We start from the raw sequence: 14,991 nt of genomic DNA on the forward strand, positions 1-14,991 counted from the left end.
GGTAAAACTAAACCTATTTTTATCGACAAAAAAGAGGTCAATTTTTTTTTTATAGAATGTTGTTTTAATTTGTGCTATTTTACAATATAAATGTAGGTATTTGGTACACCTAAACTTTTATGTAGGTATACCAGTACCAGATATACATGCATGACGTGAAGTTGAAAAAAACTCCGCGAAATAATGATTTTTTAATTATTTATTTATTACACAGGTTAAGTTTGACAGCTTGTAAACACATTACTAAAATACAATGATTAAAATACTCAGGTTTAATCACTAACTTTATCATTCAACAAAGTGAATAGCGTCTGCTGGAGCTGTCTTCGGCCACACAGTCTCCTCGATCCAATCGATGAAGCTCGATATCCTGGTGTAGATGGTCATGTTTCCGCAGCCTCTCCCAAAGGAGGATATTCCATAGGCATAAGGTATTTGGTCTTCATCACTGTCGTCGAGGCTTCCTTTGGTTATCAGAGGAGATCCCCCTGACCCCTGAAATACAAATAATAGAAACTTTCGTTATTTTTATTTACCTACATACTTTCCATCGTGTGGGATGTAAAAAGTAAGATCACAACCATGGGTGTACCCAAAAGGGGTGGTCAGCTCTTCCCCCTGGAAATGGTACATCCAAGCGATAGGGCCATGCCTAAAAATCCAAATTCTTTTTCGAACAATATGATTATAAATATTAATTGATTTAATCAATGCATGTTCTAATCAAACCCAAAAGTTTGAAGTGGACTAGGAGGAGTTAAAAGCGTTAAAAAACATGGAATGCAATAAAGATATTGACTACAGGTACTATTTGTCGTTTCCAGTGATTAGCGTGTGGAGTGTAAGCCATATCCTCCATTTGACTCTGGTAAATTGGCGTACGTGACTGCACCAGACAGCCTGCCAATAGAGAGAGATGGCGGGAGATCGTGCGAAGAGTTGTATCCGCCTCTACAACCGATGTGAACAACGCTTCAACGTGACCACGACCGCTCTGCCAAGAGCGTAACTAATAAGAAGAAGAAATTGGAGATAGTCGTATTCCTACAGTAAAATAGTTCACCTGATGATGATGTGGGTCATGCTGGCCAAACTGTTTTTTTTCTCGCGAACGAAGTCACCCCAACAAGCCAGCTAATCATAAAAATAAACTTACTCGTACCTGGCAGTTTATGACAGTTGATTTTTGTTCATCACCACAGATCTGATGCAGACTCAGTTCCCTAAATAAACGAGTGATCCATGGTTTCGTTGCTTCCACACAAGAGTCGTGGTCCAGAATTTGTACATTCATTACTGCTATTTCTTTACGGATTTTATCTGTAAATAAACTTTTAAATATTACCTACTTTTCGATCAATGCCGAGTGATTTTATAGGCTCGATTCACAAAGCCAGTGAAAGTAAATTATGTATTAATAATTTGCCATAAACAGTATATATCTTTTTTTTTTATTTATTTCGAGACGTCCATTGTTGGAAAAAGGCTTCTCCTAAACACATTACATACCTACGTTTTTTATAGTAATACTTACATTCTTTGCCTTCAACTCCCCATGCAGGATTAGAAGCAAACTTGAACGAATCAAGGTTCTTTGACCATAGACAAACTGGATAGATAGACCTCGAGAAAGGTACTTCAGACTCCAGTTGAATCAAAGCTATGTCGAAATTCTTTATCGGTGCTTTGTATTGCGGATGGACGATCACGCTACGAATTTTAACATCCAAACGCTTAACCTGCAAGCGAAAATATAATTAAAAACGTCAGCCAAATGACGTTCCACTGCTAGACTAAGGCCTCCCCCAAGGATTTTCACAACTACCGGTCATGCACTACCCACATCCAGGTGCTCCCGCGACCTTCACCAGATCGTCGGTTTTTTCAAACTCGAACTTTTCCCTTTCGCCCCAACGATCATCAGTTCTACGAGTTATATGCCTTGCCTACTGCCACTTAAGGGTCCCATGACAGTTTATACTTCCCCTGGGACAAACATGACCTTCATTGGTTTGGTTTTTATAGCGGTCAAGCTGAAGATCCTGGCTACACAGGAGTTGCAGCGGTGGGAACGAGAGGTGGGAATAGTCGTTTGCAACTTAAGCTTGGCAATTCTGCGGGCGCGTTTTCCTACGGACTGATATAATAAATGACTAATATTATAATTTTAACTTGTTTTACATAAGGGTTTAAGTACTCACTTCATCAACTATATTTTTGTTGCCAAAACGGACAATTTCAGGAAATTTCCCAATTTCGGGTCTTCTTCTTGAGCAATGCGCGGCAGTGACCGTATACCTTTCACTGATGAGGAATGTTCCGCACGCAAATACCCAGTCTTTATTTTCTTCGTCCTTGTAGCCTACAGCACCCTAAAAAAAGAATTGCTTATTAGACAGCTCATCAGGCTATACTTTTTGCAAAAACACCCTTATTATAACTACATGAAGTCCCACAGTTTTATCTTGCCATCTACTGTACAATACATATTTTATCCATGTTGTTTATTCAATGTCTTTCTCCATTACATTATTACAAGCTTTTGTAAGTTAAGTTATAACCATTTATTAACCAACGGCGTTACACAATAATAATAATTCTGTGGCCATTAAGTTAAATAATTTCTTTGATTTTTATCTATTGTTTTCAAATCTATCTTCGAATCATTAAACGAGTACATAATAATATTATATTAACAAAAGAAATAAAACGTGTGTTTTCGATAGCACTAGCACCCTTTCTATGTCACATTATTTATAATTTTCATATTCGTATAATTATTAAATGTATTAGATACTGACCACGTACGGAAATTCGAAGCTGTCTGCGTCTGAAAAATGTAACTCTATTTTAGTTATGGAGCAATCTAGTTAATACCCTAGCTTCATTTAATAAAGATCAATATGGCATGATCTAAATCTTTAGTCAAGGTGACATCTTTAATCATTAATATACAGATTAATTTCACTGACCTTTAGAGCATTTTTCTAAACGTTTTCTTTCCCAATTGTATTCACGGCATTCTGAAATGTAAAAAAAAATTATAAAAAAAAATAAATATTATGGCGTTCTTTTGCTGGTTTAAAACAAGACATTTAACAAAATGGGTTTCACATGCATTTAGATTTATCTAAAAAACATACGATTCCTTTATTTTTAGGGTCAGTAAGTTGGTCGCTTTTTTAAGACTATTTTTCGATTTAGGGATCCGTTTGCATATAATATTAAAGTTAAAGTGCCAATTTTTGTTCCGAGTAGGGCGTCCCCCCCCCCCCCCCCTCTACAAACTGTTTGGTTGAAAAATCTGGCAACATTCACAATAATAGTGGTTTTTTTATAAAAAAAAATAGTGCTTTTTTGCCAGATTTAAAGTTCATAATTTCAAGGAAAACTAATATGGTTAAGTCAGTTATTTTAAGAGTAATACGGCCGAATACTGAAACGCCATTTAAATATTTGACGGCTTCTCAAATAGTTAAGCAGCTCCTAAACTTACATTTCGCATACTCAAAACAATATCTGAGCAGTTCTCAATTTTTAAGCACCTCTCAAATTAAGTTGCACTCAAACGCCACTTAAATGAATTTTCGCATACTGAAACGCCATTCAACGCTAAGCATTACTCAAACAACTGTCAAATCGTCTTAAGCAGCTGTTAAATTTGAGAGTGCTTGCGCGGTATCTTAAATCCTATTCTTATACCTAAATCGACCTAAATAGTGGTAAATAATGTGTGTCATCGTTATCATTTCTTTCGAGCCTCGAGGAAATACCTAGATCTAATCGCAGGAACGCAATAAGGCTGAACGCTATTGAAAAATATTATTATAATGACATGCAATTCCGAGCGAGGTTCCGCGTCTCTAAAGAAACGGTGTTGTTTCTGGATTCATAATTTGGAAGCTCTTTGAAACCCCTCACCAAATGCCATACAACCAGTGGACCAAATACTTATTATAACCCTACTGTTCTACGCAACGGGAAGTTATGAACGTGTACTAGGTGATATCTTCCACATCTAACAGCCAACTGTGCATCGTATAGTGCACGAAGTAACAACCAAAATAGCTGCTATGAAATCGCTTTACATAAACATGCCTATTTCTGAGGATTAAGGGGACATCGCATAGCAGCATTTCCAAGAGTTGTTGATTTGTCAATTTGATGCTCTGTCAGTCAACAATGATAAATGTCAATTGTGGTTACGTTTCGGTCCACGATCGCCACTTAATAGATTTCAACAATAAAAAGTATCACCTTTAAAATTATTTTTTTAATTAAATAAAAATGCAAGCATTAATTTTTTTATATGATAAAACGAGATTTATTTATAATAGAAACTAAAAATAAACTGTTCTATGTTAAGTTGATTGAGTATATTTCCATAAAAGACAATACATAACCAAACGATGCTGCGTGTAATGGATAAAAGACGTAAAGTTATCATTTGTGTAAATGAAAACCATGAAGCTACAGATAAAAATGGAGGCCAGACTCCTAATACCTACTTGAAGCACAAACTAAGTATCAGTATCTCGCTCTCTGTGGGCAGACTTGCTCTTTCTAAATAAACAAAAAATATAAAATTGCTCAAATTCAATGAAACCAATGTAAAATCTTTATTTCTTGACATAGGTATCATTAAAAATGATAAGTGTAGTTACTGGTAAAACATTTTAGGAAGAAATTACTGTAAAAAATGTGAAAAATGTTTACAATGATCCAATGTCGGAAATCACGAAATAAACACTTACGCGTGGAATCTTATGTCACTTCCAGGACAGCACGTACTACCGCAACCACGCACTACAAAATTTTGCACCAATTCTTGTGATAAAACAATGATTATTTCCTGTAAACAATCTCAAACGAAATTAACTGCTTAATAAACAAAATAGTAAACAACCGCCATGATGGGCCGGATTGGGCCGATGTTGCCACATGGTACCGATTACCCAGGAATTGGGATTGTAATTCCCTGATTCGCCAACACATTAAGCCTAAATGGCCGACAATTTTGTGATTTTTTATTTAACTAGGTAATCTTAGTTTCAAATATTAATTATTTATTTGTTTAACTTCTGATTTGGTTAGTGTATTGGCTATTTCGAAGAATTTACAAGGAGATTTAAATCAGAAGATAGCAATACTACAGTTCACACTAAAAAGAGAGGTAGGGCCGCAGAGAGCGAGATAGATATAAGTAGGTATTTGACTCAAGTTTTGTTCCAAACTCTGCCCTCCATTTTTATCTGTAGCTTCATGATGAAAACATACTTTTTTTGGTAAATGTTGCCATTATGTAAACATTTGAGAGCTGCTTAGCTGATCACGGCTTCAAATCCGTTGAGTAGCGTTTGAGAATACCATTTAAAATTGAAGGATACTTAAATTTAGGAGCCCGTCAGCTGAGTGACAGATTTGAGTAGTGTTTCAGTATTCGGCCGATAGTCATTTAAATAAAATTCCTTAGAAGAAAATACATATTAAAAGTGACTTTAGATGAAGTAATTGCTTGCTTCTGAAATATATCGTGTTAACGACGGACTCTACGTGCGCGTGGCACGACACGCACTAGGCTATTTTTTACTTACTTTGCTCGCTGATCCGTTGGCCGGGTGCACTAAAATCCGGTTTGGTGTCCTTGCAAACATCTGCCTGGAAGTTAATTTAATAACATGATTTTAATAGCGTATATTTATAAACATACATTGAACTTAGTTTGAATCTTAAATAAAAATATGAAATAAATAATGCACATTAGTTTCAAATTGCACCGAGTCAGTAATAATTATTATCCCGTTATGACAGCACATGGGGAAAATATCAATCATAATCCAATCATAGAGGAAACAACAATCTGACATTTCATGTCGTCATCATCATTTTGACTCCTGCAAGTACCCGACCCTCTCTAATTTAACAAAGACAAATAAAAGATTTGATTTTTAGTTTTCACTTTTAACACGACAAACCACCAACTTTTAGTTGGCCGATGGTTGGGCCCAATTTTAATTTGCCTAGGCGCAGACCACCGACTTTTAGTTGGCCGATAGTTGGGTCGGGCTGTTATGAAAGTGCGCACATTACACCGATTTGGTATCGGCTGATTCTTCATACAAATTAAAATCGGGCCCAACCATCGGCCAACTAAAAGTCGGTGGTCTGCGCCTAGGCTAAGGCAACCTGACGCTCGGATTTTTGTCCCTTGGTTGCCTTTTACACCATCCACGAGAAGAGTGGGTGATCCTATTCTACTCTGGCGAGACCACACGGATAGACTACATTTTAAATAATGCAATATTTATGTGCCAGTGCTTAGCCTAGGAGCAGACCATCAATTTTTAGTTGGCCGATAGTTGGGCCCGATTCTAATTTGTATGAAGAATCGACCGACTGACCGATAACAAATCGGTGTAATGTGCGCACTTTCATACATGCCCATACTGATTAACAGCCCGACCCAACTATCGGCAAACTAAAAATCGGTGGTCTGCACCTAGGCTCAAAGTGTAGGCCAATTGGACGTAGTTATGCTACAACGTTCCAACCCACAAGGTGGTCAAAATTGAGTTTTTGAGCCCAAGCTAGGTATTTTGGGTCACCCTATCTAGTGCTGAAGACACTGACTCTCTTACGACAATAATTAATGAAATAATTAAGCGGTCCCAATGATACAACGATCCAAAAGATCTAAATAAAATCTTAAAATGTGACATTCCATTTGGAACGTTATGTTTTAATTCGTTTTGGACTGAATACAATGAAAATAATGATCCAATCATTTTGGAACGTTTTACAAATAACTAATTTTAAATGTTAAAAAGTGACATTCCATTTGGATCGTATGCTTTTAATTCGTTTTGGACTGAATAAAATAAAAATAATGTTCCAATGTACTTGGAACGTTTTTAAAAAGGCTTTTTGTTTGAAAGTGGCTTTTAACTTAATTTGCAAAAACGTTCCAATGTGTGAAAATTGTTATAGTATTATTTTGGTAGTTAATAATTATAAATACATTTTTTTTCTAAAATATAAGCATAACAATATTTTAGAAAAAATAAGTATAACACTGAAACAATATTATTTTAAAAATTTAATATATTTATATGTGTAATTATAGATAATAATTATTAATTATCGTTTAATAGAATGTTTATGTCCGAATTTACAATGGCATACTTTTAAAATAGCAGAATTTCTTTTGGCAAAATTTCATTCTGCATATTATTATATTAAAGTGGGGTCCCGTTGCAGTTGGCATCTTGTTGGTGAATGGGTGGCACTGCTCAGTTTACTCTTGTTTTTATTTATTTTTTTCTTCTTCCATTATTATGTGCCACTGTCATGAGTCTATGTAATTGCCTGTATTTGTGTGATGTCCATTGTAATAAATGTATCTTTCTTTGTATCAATGATGTTTTCAGTAACAGTACACTTAGTACAATTAGTTTTCCGCAACATTCCTGGACAGGATATACTAAATAAACGTCATGCAATCGATATTATGCAGAATATTTTCAATATTGCAGAAATTCTGCCATCTGCATAGTATGCCAAGTGGAATGGTACCAATAATCATGGTACTAAATAAAAGTTATTCTAATCGATATTACGCAGAGTATTTTAAATATTTCAAACTAAATTCTGCCATCTGCATAGTATTCCAAGTGGAATGGTACCAATTAATAATCGTGCTACTAATTAAACGTTATACTAATCGATATTATTCAGAATGAAATTTTGCCAAAAGAAATTCTGCTAGTTTAAAAGTATGCCATTGTAAATCTAAATATGTAAAAGGAGAAACTGACTGACTGACTGACATATCAATGCACAGCCTAAACGGCTAAACGTAGGCACTTGAAATTTGGAAGGGACGTAGCTTAGGTACCGTAGAGGTGCATTAAGAAAGGAATTCCCGAAATTCCCACGGGAACGGAAATTAGCGGGAAAATCCTTTTGTATGAAAAATCTAAACCGCTTAAGTTAGACGCTTGAAATTTGGCATGCAAGTACCTTAGTAAACTTAAAGCTTAGTTACAACAGGATATTGCAAAATTCCCACAGGAACGGGAGTTAGCGGGAAAAAGCGTACCACTAGTTACCGGGAAAAAAAGTGGTGTGCTTTTTTTTTGGCAGCGAGTAGAACTGAGTAGTATGTATCACTTCAACTAAATAAATTAACGTTATTACATACTTGTCATTAAAATTTACTAATATTTCTCATACTTTAAAAAAAATGTACTTGGAACGTTTTTGCAAAATAAGGTATAAACTAATTTCATACAAAAAGTCTTTTTGCAAAAACGTTCCAAGTACATTTTTTTCAAAATTTGTATGAGAAATATTAGTTAATTTTAATGACAAGTATGTAATAAAATAACGATTATTTATTTAGTTGAAGTGATACATACTACTCAGTTCTACTCGCTACCAAAACAAAGCGTACCACAAATTTACAAAAACGCGATTATCTCAGTTCGACTTGCGTGTGGGTTGGAACGTTGTAGCATAACTACGTCCAATTAATAATCCTCCCTTTAATCAGATTAATTTGAGAGAGTTGAGTTCCTATCACTAAAGAGCCTGATGATGATTTAACACTTAAGACAGCAATTCTCTTGTAGAGGAGTATTTAGGGGATGATCTCTCTCCAAAGAGAAAATGCATTATCGTCCTTTAAAGTGCAGTCGAATGTAATTTCGATATAATGTGTTTTTTTTTTGTTATGTGCCCCTTTTCCAACTTAAAATAAGTACTCAATGTACGCTATAATTAGTAAGTGCATGTACTCACCTTAACCAGGTTGAGTATAAGAACTGAAACAATAAAATGTTTGTTAACATTTGTAATGCACCACCTAATTTTGACCGTACTTAACTACTTAATATAACGATTTAAACCGGTGTTTTTTGTATGGAGTTTGACAGATTTTTGACGTTTGTCAAAGTTAAAGTAAGATGGTGCAACCCAGCCTTAGGGTTCTGCAGTTAGCTTTGTATTCCAAAACAATGCTCGAAAACTCAATTCGAAGCTTCAAAATTGCTGAAATACTCAATTTGCATCTTCAAAATAAAATCTTAAAAAAAAACTATAAATAATAGTATTTCATAAATGCAAACCCAACGCATTTATTTCGTTTTTCTAACCAAATAAACACTTACATTTTGCATAGTAATTAAATTTTTACTTTTATATTTTTGCAATATAGTTACCACACATTTAAATTATTTATATTTTATTATTGTTATCCGCTACAAACACACTCAATTTACAGATGCGTTCTTAAATAAACAATATTAATAACAAAAATGACGTACTTACCAGCAAACAAGGAAAATATCTCCAAGCGACACGACATGTTGTTTCCTTGTATCACTCCGGTCTGACCAGCTTCTTGATCACTCTTATTTAAATACGGTCATCAAATGGTCATTACTTCAAGAATCTACATGCTTAAGAGGATAATGGATAATTTTATAAACAGGAGTATTAAACAAAAAGTGACCTGGGTCCGCCAAAGCGGAACGAAGCGGAGCGGACAAATGTTTTGAACAACAAATCAGATTTTAAACTTTCGCGTTTCATTTCAATTAAAATATACTGGTCATCACAAAAATCGGCCCACCTACGTTTTACAGGAAAACTCGTTTCTACTGACACAATCATGGTGCCCCAACAATATTGGTGTTATTTGAAAGCCCAATAAATATCCTTAAAGAAAAACACATTTAATTTCTTAATAAACGATTTAAACGATTAACATATACAATAAATAAATGTGACTTGAAAAAATGACGATTTTTCTACACTAATATTATAAAGAGGAAAACTTTGTTTGTTTGTTTGTTTGTTTGTTTGTTTAGTTGTAATGGATAGGCTCAAAAACTACTGGACCGATTTTAAAAATTCTTTCACCATTCGAAAGCTACATTACTCACGAGTAACATAGGCTAAATTTTATTTTGGAAAAAATAGGGTCCTGTAAAATATTTGGGATTTTCATAAGACGTTGAAAAGCGCCATCTATCGTCATTGCTTAAAATCTTCTTGCGCCTGACAAAAATTTTTGAGGTTCGTAAATATTCATGAAGGCAAAGCTGTCAAACGCCATCTATCGACATCATTAGTAAATTAGTAACTAAATATTACATGTACTATGAATAGCGCTGTTCGTAAATAATATTGAAAGAAGAACGGTCATCTGTGACCCAGACCCGACAGAAACGAGACATACCTCAGTTTTTTTGTCATGTCTTAATTAGTTAAATTATATATTTTTTATATTCGAAATCTATGTATAACACCAAATTATTACCCTTGTTTTTGTTCAGGCGTCATACAAAAACTAATACAAAATGCCTATTTATCACCAAAATTGGTAAATGTATGTACCTAAATAGCTGCTATGGAATGTATCTAGGTGACCTGGAGATACAGCCGGATTATACAGGGTGGAAACGAGAAGTTACAAAATCCAAAAATTCAATGTTACCAGCTTCCATAATCTGTAACCTATTATTGGCACCATTTGAAAGTGCTCGTGAAGCACTTTCAGAACCAGTAACTAGTTTTTCGATATCTTGTATAGTTTAGAAATAATCGAGTGAGATCACTTATGGTTCCATATGTATAACCACCCTGTATAATCCGGCTGTAACTCCAGATCACCTATATACATTCCATAGCCATAGCAGCTGCAATAGACATTTAGGTACATACATTTACCAATTTTGGTGATAAATAGGCATTTTGTATTAGTTTTTGTATAACGCCTGAACAAAAACAAAGGGTAATATTTTGGTGTTATACATAGATTTCGAATATAAAAAATATATAATTTAACTAATTAAGACATGACAAAAAAACTGAGGTATGTCTCGTTTCTGTCGGGTCTGGGTTTTTTTTGTATGGGGCGTGACCGTTCTTCTTTAATAAATAAAGGTATTTTATGTAATTGAACCATTCACTGTATGTACCTATTTGAATCATTCACTGTGTTTAAACGAGCAAGTCAAAGTGTAAATTAGTGACTTTTTACAAACTTCCTTGCAAATTCTTACTATGTGCCGCCATCTACCGAGATGAATATTAAGGTACGGTTCAGCGGCGGACAAATGGGATGGGCGCGTGGGCGATTGTAGTTAAATAGGATAAGAATTACTTCGTTTTTATTTTCTGTATGTAATTTGTTAGTTTTTTGGTAGTTAGGGTCTTTATTTTAATTACTTAGGTTGGTAGGTACTTACTTATTTGATTTTAATGATAATTACTATAGGTACGTATAATTTTAGTAGAAAGAAAGGTAATTGAATGACTAAGTGACTCACTCACTCATCACGAAGTCTCAGAAACTACAAGTCTCACTGGCTGATCAAAGCCAGGTGATCAAAGTGGAATACACCTCCTTTTAGAACGTAGGTAGTCACTAAGACGAAATTTTGCAAAATTCAACCCTTATGGGAGTTAAAAAGGGGGTTGAATACAGACTGTATTGCAGTCCTCGTTTTTAAAAGTAAGAGACTTGAAAGTTAAAATGTACGCTCACTATGATCTCTAGATATTGTGGAGGTGTACATAATATACTGTTCGGTACACTGTGGTACTGTGTACACATCGGTTTGCTGACGATATTGTGGTCATGGCAGAATCGTTGGAAGATCTTGGAACAATGCTCGAAGACCTTAATCGATTTTCCCAACAGGTAGGCCTGAGGGCGAACATGGACAAAACGAAGCTTACGTCGAATGTCCATGTTGCGCCCTACCCAGTTTCAGTTGGGAGCTCAATTCTCGAGATTGTCGACAAGTAGGTATGTCTACCTCGGACAAACGATCCAGCTAAATGTAGGTCCAATTTCGAGAAGGAGGTCAATCGTCGAATCCAACTCGGCTGGGCAGCGTTCGGGAAACTACGCAACATCTTTTCGTCTAAAATACCTCAATGCCTGAAGACTAGAGTGTATAACCAATGTGTGTTACCAGTGATAACTTATGGCTCGGAAACGTGGCCTCACACTATAGGCCGTATACAGAAGCTCAGTTGCACAGCGTGCTATGGAGAGGGCTATACTTGGTGTTTCTTTGCGAGATCGAATCAGAAATGAGGAGATCCGTAAACGAACCAAAGTCGCTGACATAGCCCAACGGATTAGCAAGCTGAAGTGGCAATGGGCAGGGCACATAGTACGCAGAACTGATGGCCGATGGGACAGAATGGTTCTGGAATGGAGGCCGCGTACCGGAAAACGTAGCGTGGGACTTCCACCTACAAGGTGGACCGACGACATCGTAAAGGTAGCAGGGAAGCGCTGGACGCAAGCCACTTCCAATCGATCAACATGGAAAGCATTGGGGGAGGCCTATGTTCAGCAGTGGACGTCCTATGGCTGAAATGGTGGTGGTGGTGGTACATATACTGAAAATGTATCATTAGAAATCAACCACGGGGGCTAAGGAGATAAAAGGAGGGTTGGAAGTTTATATTATGAAAGTCCTATGTGTTTAAAGTAAGAGAGTTGAAATTTAAAATGTATGCGCTATAGATGCTAAGAGCGGATTTTACGAAACTCCACCTCTAATGGAGTAAAACGAGGTCCACGCGTACGAAGTCGCGGGCGGCCGCTAGTGTGATGATAAGTGTAGTAAGACACGCGACGTTTATTAATGAGTTACATTATGTACTCACGGGTTGACGTTTCGGCTGCGAAGCTGCAGCCGTGGTCACAAGCAGACACATGTCTGCTCCTTGTATGTCTTACTATAACAAATCAGATATTGTCATGTATGAAATCGAAACAATTTGTATGAAACAAATTAAAATCGGGCTCAATTATCGGCCGACTAAAAGTCGGTGGTCTGCGCCTAAACTAAGTCTTATGCGTATAGATTATTGAAGTATATCGACGGTTAAGAACCAATACATGTTGGGGGGACCACGGGTAAACGCCGCTGTCTATCTCAAGTTTTGGCGGTTTTCCTTTTTTAACCGACTTCAAAAAAGGAGGAGGTTATATGTTCGACTGTATGTATGTTTTTTTTTTTTTCTATGTATGTTCACCGATTACTCCGTCAATTGTGGACCGATTTTCAAAATTCTTTTTTTGTTCGATAGGGTACACTTCTGAGGTGGTCCCATTGTCACCAAGTCAGGATCTGATGATGGGATCCTAGGGAAATCGAGGGCAACCCTTAAATTTTATAGGCACGTATATCGTATTTCAAACTTTTTCTTAAGTTATTCAAGTATTTGCTCCTGGAAATCATCATCTCATATTGATGAGGTGATGATAGAAGGTACAACTCCTTAATGCTTAGGAGTTGGAGGATAATTCTTTTAATTTTATAGATAACTATAGTTTCTAAATTTATTCAAGTGTTTGCATCAGATAGTCATCATCTCATCATGATGAACTGGTCATGGTAGGTACAACTCCTTAACGCTTAGGAGTGGGAGGATATTTTTTTAAATATTATAGGTACAATAGACCCACAGTTGTATTCTTTCATGTTTTTAAGGTAGGCTGACGGTTTAAGGTCTTTTTAGGTTGCCGATATGATAACCTGTATTTTGTAGGGAATATTATTTTACACTTGACATGAAGAATATAGTCTCAATGTACTGCCTACCTTCAGTGGTAACATCAAGGTAATAATTAGTTAACTAAAAAGCAAGAAATAAGTTAATTTTTATAAAAAAAAATAAAACCGACTCCAAAAAACAAACACTAAAAAGTAGAAAAATAATTACCTACTAATTACTTATTTATTAGGACGAATTAATATTTATGTTATACCATGATTGATACTTTTGGAGTCGGTGCAAGCAAACTTCACACGTTTCATAATCTTGGCACCGACTCCAGAAGTATCAATCATGGTATAACATAAATATTAATTCGTCCTAATAAATAAGTAATTAGTAGGTAATTATTTTTCTACTTTTTAGTGTTTGTTTTTGGAGTCGGTTTTATTTTTTTTTATTAATGTCAATAGATTTAAAGTCCAATTTGGCACAGGTTGTGCACACTCCTATCTCAATATTCACAGTATTTCCTAAGTTATTTGCTTATAGAAATACCACCTATGTTAAGAGCACGAACACACATACTATCCAGTCTGTGATCCAATATCCATCGTTGTAAAACGAGTTCTAGTCTTTATTTGTCCTCATCGGGATTCGAGCCTACAATCGCGGGCATACCATTTCCCATCTTCCTTACCTATGATCAGAAGCTATGAGGTCATTTATTACTTACACTTAATCAAACTGGACTCGTTTACGAAACTCGTTACCAAACTTTATTAGTTGAGGTGCTACATTAAAGAACCTCCCCGACGTCAAGCGATATTAAACCGAATGGCCCGATAAATAAAGTTGCGAATTACCTCGTAAAATTTTAAAGGTGTTAAGTTACTGAATCTCAGTATAGCCTGATTAAATTGTTGGATTAAGATGTTTTGTGCGATATTTAATAATTTACAACCACTCAAAATGGAGTGGAATCGTAAATAAATAATATACTTATGGAAGAATTGGCTCTTTATTCTTTGATACATAAAGAGAAAATAAACCAGTTTTCTTTTTGTATTAAACTAGAGGCCACCCGCGACATCGTACGCGTGGACCCCGTTTTACCCCCATAGGGGTGGAGTTTCGTAAAATCCGTTCTTAGCGGATGTCTACACCCTATAAGGACCCTACCATCCCAAGTTTGTATGCGTTATAGTTTCTGAGATTTAATGATTAATCAGTGAGTGGTCAGGAATCATTCCCTCATAAAAGTTACCATTCCTGACCTGACGTGATGATTTTCGAAAGGTGGGGGGGCCTCCAGATACTTGATTGAGACACCACAGGAATCGATCCAGCTACGACCATTGTCTAATTTAAGGTTTCGGAATTATGTCGACTAATCATAGACTTCGTATTTTAGGAAAAAAATATTTATAAATATCAAAATAAAAAGTTCCTGTCTCTACAATTTCT

General features: G+C 35.7%; 1 protein-coding gene across 1 annotated transcript; it reads right to left on the reverse strand.

Annotated features, from left to right (window-relative positions):
• Window positions 1-181: 181 nt before the first annotated feature.
• On the reverse strand, window positions 182-9,408 carry LOC135079441 (serine protease persephone-like). The gene is made up of 9 exons (XM_063974105.1): window positions 9,328-9,408; window positions 8,800-8,822; window positions 5,595-5,658; window positions 2,973-3,023; window positions 2,802-2,830; window positions 2,202-2,372; window positions 1,535-1,739; window positions 1,163-1,320; window positions 182-495 (listed from the first exon to the last, which is right to left on the reverse strand). The coding sequence occupies exons 1-9, from the start codon at window positions 9,362-9,364 to the stop codon at window positions 289-291; spliced, it is 945 nt and encodes a 314-aa protein (XP_063830175.1). The 5' UTR covers window positions 9,365-9,408; the 3' UTR covers window positions 182-288.
• Between the last annotated feature and the right edge of the window lie 5,583 nt (window positions 9,409-14,991).

The sequence above is a fragment of the Ostrinia nubilalis genome, chromosome 16 (genome assembly GCF_963855985.1).
Source record: "Ostrinia nubilalis chromosome 16, ilOstNubi1.1, whole genome shotgun sequence".
In the NCBI taxonomy this organism is placed as follows: domain Eukaryota; kingdom Metazoa; phylum Arthropoda; class Insecta; order Lepidoptera; family Crambidae; genus Ostrinia; species Ostrinia nubilalis.

Excerpts from the sequence above, each read along its gene's own strand:
- LOC135079441 (XM_063974105.1), bottom strand. The coding sequence starts at position 9,364 with ATGTCGTGTCGCTTGGAGATATTTTCCTTGTTTGCTG. Across the intron at positions 2,373-2,801 it reads GCTTCGAATTTCCGTACGTG|GGTGCTGTAGGCTACAAGGA; the intron begins GTCAGTATCTAA and ends TTCTTTTTTTAG. Across the intron at positions 1,740-2,201 it reads ACAAAAATATAGTTGATGAA|GTTAAGCGTTTGGATGTTAA; the intron begins GTGAGTACTTAA and ends TTTCGCTTGCAG.